This window comes from Pseudopodoces humilis, chromosome 3, assembly GCF_049639895.1.
Source record: "Pseudopodoces humilis isolate 2021_Gansu_Grassland_sample_001 chromosome 3, ASM4963989v1, whole genome shotgun sequence".
Classification (NCBI taxonomy): Eukaryota; Metazoa; Chordata; class Aves; order Passeriformes; family Paridae; genus Pseudopodoces; species Pseudopodoces humilis.
In genome coordinates this window covers 90,879,937-90,887,750 of record NC_142202.1, presented here as the reverse complement: position 1 = coordinate 90,887,750, position 7,814 = coordinate 90,879,937, and the positions used below count along the sequence as shown (strand labels likewise).

Below are 7,814 nucleotides of genomic sequence, written 5' to 3'. Positions count from 1 at the left end.
AGGAGGGTTGAAATGCTACCAGACCACAATGGCAGCAAGGCAGTCTGTAAGAGGAGCTGATAGCTTTTATTAGGTCCATGAAACAGTGAGGGGAAATAAGATTGTTAAATAGAAAGGAGCAAAGACAAGCCTTCAGGTATGAAAGCCCCTTCTGGGGCCTGCAAGAGGAGCTAGAGTGAGACCAGTTGTGGTAGCATTTTCACGTCTGTGCTGCCACAGGGGTGGAGAATTGGACCAATATCCAGAGGAGGAGAGAGCAGGGATGTTTGGACCCAGTCACCATAATGGGTACATGTTAAAAAACATGTCGTTGTTGCAGTAGTTGAGACAGACTTGGTGCCCTCCGCCACCTCTGTCTCCTTCGCTTCCCCTTGGAGGCAGCGGGAGCTGTCGGTGAGGCTGTGCCCCACTCGCCACGGGGCACGGCCCTCTCTGAGGCGCGGGGTAAGGAGGCAGAGAGAGGCAGCTGCCACTGTAGGTCAGTGGGGATTTCTCCCCACAGGATCCACCTCCCGAAGGGCCCACGTTGGACCTGAAGGGGTCATGGGCACCCTTTGTGAGGGGCAGGACATGCTGGGTGCTGAGGTGGGTGCACTGCTGGGGAGGAGGGGCTGGGCTGGGCACAGCAGGGACACTGCACAGCCTCTCGGCTCCGGGGGTCCTCCTGAGGGACAGGCTTCGGCTCCAGGTTGGCGCCTCTCTGGAGGCCCCATCCTCCCCAGATGTCCTTGGGTATGAAAGCTGCCCAGAGCAGCTGCTCAGCACTGGCTCCTGGGAGCTTTTTCTCAAATGTCCCCTGAAACTGGCAGGTGGCATGCGAGCATCCGGCTTGGAAAGAAGCAAAGGCTCCTGTGTTGGCACTGCACCTGTCAGAGACTTGGGAAAGCAAGGCATGGGTTAATAAAACAAGGTGTGGTGTAGCACCTCTCCTCTGTGAGCTGCTTACAAAGGCACTCAACTAACACGATTGTTGGATTTGATGATCTTAGATATCTCTTCCAACCTTGACCATTCTGTGGTTCTGTGAACACTGGTAACAAAGCAGATGGCATAGCAGAGCCTCCCCCACCATGGGGATGCCCAAGGGCTGTAGAGGCAAACTAAACAAGGCTCCCATCTCTTGGCTCTGGATTTGTTTCAGTAGTTTTTGCCCAAAGCCTGTTTTACAGTGAAAGAGTTGTTTAGACTCTGCATTCACAGCCCTTAGGGTCCACTGCCAGCATATGCTGAAGAAGGACTTAAAAATGAACTTATGGTAATACATTTGACACCACAGATTTTTTTTTCTATGGATATTGGAAAAGCTAAGTACGATTTTTTAGTACTGATTGTTTTGAAATGACCTTTTAGCTACAGAAATATTCTTTTTCAGCTTTTCTAGAGTCTATTTCTAAGTAATAAATTTTCCTATTTTTACATTTTTTTACCCCACAAACAGAAATTTCATTCAGGTAGGGATTGGCACACAAGAATTATTCTTCTGTGTCTTCTGTTCTGGATATTTCACAATTTCTTTAATTGCCCCAATTATTGGATTATAATTATGCAACCTTTAATTCCTTACAGAAAACTCATTTCTGAGGAGTGTTTGCAGGTCTCTCTTCTTTATAATTCCACTTTTTTATCCATTTAATTATAGTGGTTTTGCAGACTGCTGGTGCAGCAAAGCTCCTTTCAGTTGTTCTCCAGTCACCATGAGAAAAAATTCCAGCAATCTGGTGTAGGACCCAGCCCACCTTCAGCTACAGATCCACCATAGATGCCATAGAGAGACCATCCTAATATATCACTTGCTCTGTTTTGGGCTCATACCTTTTCCTAAAGTTCTCCTCCCTGATCTATTTTGAGCACATTAAAACTGAATCTTTTCAGAATACATTTTGCAGATTGAACACATTATAACTGAAACTTTTTGGAATATATTTTTGCAGATTGAGTGACACAGGTTCTGTGTGACAAATCAGACTCCTGAGTTAGTTGTACCATAGCCAGCTTGGCAAAACACTAATACGATGGGTTATTCCCAAGGAAAACCTGCTGGACAGCCATGAACTGGAAAGGATAAATGGTCTGCCTGTACAGAGTCAGAACAGCTGAATAGCAGGCTCTACTATTAGACATTTGTGGCATTCTACTCCCACACAATTGAAAGTGAAAGCTTCAGGAAGATGTTTTAGGAAGGGAAAGATGAAGGCATGTTTACTTGACCTAAGCAAGTAGCCTGACCAGTAGGCTCAGTTATAAAAGAAAGAAAGCCACGTGACTCAGTAATAGTTCCTAGGTGGAAACTACGTCTGTGTTCATGGAGACAGAACTAAACCAGTGATAGGAAAAGGATTGTTACTGTATTTGTTAGACAATTAGACAGATCAGCTGTTTTTTCTTATGCTTTTGTTCCCAGGCACTTGTGTCAAGAGGTTCTGGTTTTTAGTGTCCTCCTGAGTATATCCAGTAGAAATAACTTCAGCTTCTAAATTCACATTCTATTCAAATGGGTTTAACTTCCTGTGTGCAGACTTTATCTGCTTCTTGGGTTCCCAGATCTCCTTGCTTCTCTATGTGCTCCACTTAAGAAATCTGTCCCCACCCAGAGCAATCATCCCTTCTGTCTGTGGCTGGAAGGGCATGGATTACTATCCCTAACACCAGGCGGGGGGAATGCTCCACCCCTAACATATCAAAAGACAAACCGCATGTGAATACTGATGATGACAAGTGAGTGTAACACAGCCTTTGCAAGGAAGGTGAATCCACTGGGATTCCCTCCATCAGGCATACCGCAGTCTCATGGATCTCTGGAGATGCTTTCACAAGTTTCCACACCTATCAGAGCTGATGTTTTAACATCAATGCTTCAGAAAGTCCTTCAAAGCATTGTTCTGCCTTCAAACTAGGTACAGGTTATGCACTTTCCCCTTCTTAACCTTGCTGAAACTCAAGGGGAACAAGTAGAGGTGGAGGTTGCCTTTGCTTTTCTTGGTAGTGCCAATAAATAGGACAAGAGGCAATGGGCAGAAACTCATTCACAGGAAGTTCCACATGAATGGTGATGGAACTTAGCCTGCTCTGCACCCTGCTTTGCTTACCAGTGTAGATGCAATCTCCTGCTGCCACCAGGTACAAATTTGCTCTGGAAAGGGGGTGCTGGCAGTGGATGACAGAGCTAAGGAAAGCAGGATGCTCAGGACAGCCCTGGTCCTTCTTGACCTGATCATGGGCATAGAGAATGTTGAGATGTAAAGCCTGCTCCCACCCAGACCCAAAGCCCAGATAGCCTCCATCCTGCCTTGAACCACAGACTTTTTGACCAAAATGTCATTGACCAATAGCAAGAGTTACCTCAATCTCCTGGATTCTTTTTAGTCTTAGAGAAGATGGAGAAAAAGCTGTCTTTGCTTTTTGCATTGATCTTCTTGCTTCTGCTTCTAGTTTTGTTTCTGGACGTGGGTGGTCATGAGCTCCTTTGGACTTTAGAAGGTAATTATGGTATATTAAAGGTAGAAGCAACCTTGTTAATAACCTTAAGGGAGTAGAATTTATATCACAGGCCAAAATCACACATTATGGCCTAATTTAATGCTTTGTATTTAATAGGATTTAGTTACTGTGAGCTCAAATAATAAACATATCCCAGATGAAGTGGGATGGGGTTGAAACCCTCTGAAATCATAAAATCAGTGCACCACCTTTATTTGTAGAAGACAGTCCCCCCAGTAGAGCTCCACCTGAAGCCAAGAGGTCTTCTGCAGCTTGGCTACAGTGTCCCTGCAGTCACTTTAATTTTTCTCACAGTTTAGACATGTTTATTTGAACATTAATTTCCATTAGCTTCCACAGAGAATTAATTTTATTTAGCCTACACATGAGTGAAAGACTGGAAAGCAGAAAAGTGGTTATGTTACTAAACTAGGACTACAGCTTCCAGAAATAGTGCCCATTATTTCTACGCTTGCATACACTGTGTTCCAGATATAAATTACATATAATAACCAGATGGCATTTTCCATAGACAGTCCCTTGGGTACAACGATTTCCTGTTCCAAGGTCGCCTCATGATTATGTGTAGTGCCTTGGAGAAGGAGAAGAGATAACATGGTATTTCTGAGGATTTGTTGGTTCCTGTGTACCTGAGGCAAAACACTTCAAAATCAACAAGTTTGCACAGAAGCCTAAATAAAAAATACACTGTGCTGTAAAATCATAGTAGCATAGGCTAATTTAGGCTGGAATGGCCCTCTAGCTCAGCCTCCTTCTCAGGCAGGACTAACTTCATAGTTAGATCAAGTTACTTAGGATCTTGTGATTTCTTTTTCTCCTTACAGTCATTTGACCTTGTCACATTCAATAATCTCTATTTGCTGGAACAGCAAAAAAAAATTGCTAAATAAGACTTAAAATACCAGTCTTTGAAATTAACTTGCATAATGTTAGGTAGTTTTACACCAACCTGGAAAAATATGAATTGGCCTTCATGCCTCCAAAAGTTGGTAACTGGGTAACCACCATGGCCTCGGCAGGAAAGGAGTCGCAGAGGTCCATTGCAGTTTGGGCAGCATTTCCCTGGAGCAAGGATAGAGGGAAACATTTTCTATACAACAGCAGTTAGATGAATCCCATGTGATACAATGGTTCATTGGTGGCAGATTGCCACTTCTGATTTGGTGCTCAGAAATTACACTGAGAGAAACTATGAAAAAAACTTCCAAACATAAGCAAGAATCAATATAAATTAACTAATCATTGCCTTTATTCTGTCCTTTATTAAATATAACTTTCAGAAATTATTTCTATTACAATGTTATTACATTTAAATGATTATTTTATAATTTATTATCATGGTCAGTTTTAGTTTTTCTCTTGTCAGTGTTTGGAATATGTGTTTTTAGAGAACATTGTTCTGGCCTCAGTGAGCACCTGAGTATTACCTTTCTTTAGCTAAAATGTACATCAGATCCAGAAATCAGTATGTGCTAGCTCTACTGAGCAATCACAATTGTTCAGAATGGTCTTGTTAAAAATGTGTGTGCAGCTCATGTTCTCTATTTGCATTGTCTTGCTCCAGTGATATGACTGTGGGGCCTATTTTCCACTCATCACTGTTTATGAGCAACTTCTTTCCTGCAAGACTTGTCTCCTGAGTTACCTTTGGGCCAGTGCAATAGTGAAGCCAACACTCAGGTGGGCAGGAACAGCAGGGCAGGGAGCTGACTGCACTGCACAGCTTTCTCAGTACCCTCACTCATGGGCTTGAGAAGGCTGGGAACCAATCCCTAACCATCAGAAATAGAGATTAAAAAATTATTAGGAAAAAACCCAGAAAATAAACAAGCAGATGACTACACCCCAACAACTGAAGCGTAAAATGCATTGTTCCAAATCAAGAGTTGCATTGGAATATAAGGAATGGCAGAAGGAAGGCTGAGGAATCCAAAGGGTATCCTATACTTTCATTTCTGCTATCTTGTGTCCACTTATGAACTGCCATACAATGAACTGCCATGTTTGTACTCACGCTGTTGTTTTTGCCTGGCTTTATCACATATGGCTGGTCTTAGGTAGATCTTCCTCCCATCCAAGGTAGAGCAGTCATTGCCACAAACCACCACCCCAAGGCAGGACTTTTTTAAGATGCGAGAGTTGTGGTTGTTGGTGTTTCTCATTGCCCAGCTGCTGTAGTGCCTCTGAGCATTTTTATCCTCTGAGCTATAGATATGTTTTACATAGGAATCTGGCCATTCTTGAAACCAGTCTGTGTGGCTCACATGCTGTGGAAAGAGCAAATCAAGCCACATTTTAGGCTGGGGAAGAGAAGAACATGTTCAGGAGCTGAGCAGAGCTGGATCTCTGCTGAGTTTTCTTTAGCCTAGGTGTCTCTAACAACCTGGCAGGTGATGCTGGTTGTCAGGAGGGAGCAGTGCAGATAAGGCAGGAAAAAACACAGTTCTCTGTGGCTCCCCACAGGGCCCAGAGCATCAGGAAGGCCTGGCCAGGAGCTTGTTCTCATTCACCCAACCAACCAACCTAAAAGAATAAGAAGTACCAAAAAAACCCACCCCTGAACAAACACCAAGCCTCAAGGACAAAAGAGTAAGGAATAAAAATAAAACTGGGAAAAAACCCCAAAGACACAAATACATATCACATCAGTGTATAGCAGTGGGTACAGCCAATACAGTAAAAGGCAGTAAGCTGTAAAGCATCTACCATACCTGATGATGATTTTGAGGGAAAAGTTCTTGTAAGGGATACAAAAGCTAAGTAGAAATTTCCTTTAAATTGCTAATCCCAGGACTGAGAGCCATGACAGCAGTAAGAACATCAACCAAGAAGAGAAAGACTCCCATGCTCCCCTGGATTTCTTGCCATTGGATAGTGTCAGTGAAGCCTCCAGACTGAAATGCAGGTGAAGGTGACCTTGGGTTGAAGGGCAGGGAAGGGGACATCCTGGAACATGGAGGCTTTGGGCAAACAGCACTGTCATAGTAGGGAGGAGGCTGGGATCCAGTAAGAGGGCAGGGCTGGGAGGTGAAAGGCAGAGCTGGATGGTGAAGGACTGCAGCATGACGAATCTGGCAGAAATATGCAGAGCTGAGGGACAGGGAGGTGACATTGGTGTGCAGGGTGTGTGGACTTTCAGGTTGAAACTTTCAGCTAAGAGAACTAGAAAAGGACAGAGGGAGGCAAAGATGGCTATTGTGTCTCTCAGCAAACCTTGGCAAACATGAAGCAAGGTTTCCCTAGGTGCTCGTGAAGACTTGCCTCCATGTGGGAAGAGAGCTCTGGAGCTGGAGCCCAACCTGCAGCAAGACTGAGGACCTGCTGTTGCAAGGCAGTTGTGGGTGCTGTGCTCCCACAAAAAGCACTATCCAGGGCAAAAAGCAAGTCCTGGACAGCTCTAATTAAGCACCCACAGCAGGAGGCACTTTTTTTCCCCTCTGCTTTCTCTGCACCTAATCAACCAGTGAAAGCAATGCTTCTGCAGCATTGCTACTTTTCATGGATCAACAGCTCTGTCAATCATACATATAAGGAGAAATGCATGGAAATGTCAATATTTTCTCAATATTTTCTAGCAAAACACTCCATACCTCCAGGTAACAAAGAGAATAAAGGTATTGAGTCATAGATGACTGAGAAAGCATTTAAGATCAATGGTGGAGATGACTGATGGTCAGAAATAAATAAATTTCTAAGAGACAGACACATACCTGAGGAAGTTTGATGTCATTGATATCCCAACTCGCCATTTCTTTATGTCGGGAAGCAGAGTCCTCCTACTCCATAACAGAATCATCTGCACCTTTCAGCATTTTTGAATTCCTTCCCAAAGTTAGCAAGAAAGTCGCTCCTGGCTGCTTTTGAAGTTGCCTGGCTGTCAGCAGTCTCAAGCAGTTTACAACCAGGAAGCTGTTTCCTGAAGCTAAATGATAGAGAGGCTGCTCATTAAAGATAAAAATCAGTGTTCTTTTGCCAGAAAAACTTGTTCCATTAAAAGTTTTGCAAGCCGGCAAGGCAGTGGAAAGTTTAGCTTAGAGGTAGCCTGTGATGTTACAGAGACATCATTAGCAGCAAGCCAATCGTGCTTGTGGCATCTGATTTGCTTTACTCAGTCTCCTCTCATACCAAGTTTATGGCCATGTAACTCTGCTCTTTGTACATCTGATCCAGCTCGGGCTCTATATTCCCAGAGCCAAACTGATTGAACAGCTCAGCAGCTGTTGAGGGGTCTTTGAGTTGCCACTTACCTGTTAGATATTCCTTACTCTGCATAAGACAAAGGTGAGCAAAAGGGGGGTCTGCTCCATCAGTTCAGA

At 43.9% G+C, this 7,814-nt stretch overlaps 1 protein-coding gene across 1 annotated transcript; it reads right to left on the bottom strand.

Moving 5' to 3' along the window:
* Positions 1-276: 276 nt before the first annotated feature.
* Positions 277-7,310, bottom strand: GCM1 (GCM transcription factor 1). Its single transcript, XM_005518580.2, is given in 5 exon segments — positions 277-876; positions 3,340-3,468; positions 4,448-4,560; positions 5,513-5,765; positions 7,209-7,310. Coding segments are annotated over 5 exon segments (1,197 nt in total).
* Between the last annotated feature and the right edge of the window lie 504 nt (positions 7,311-7,814).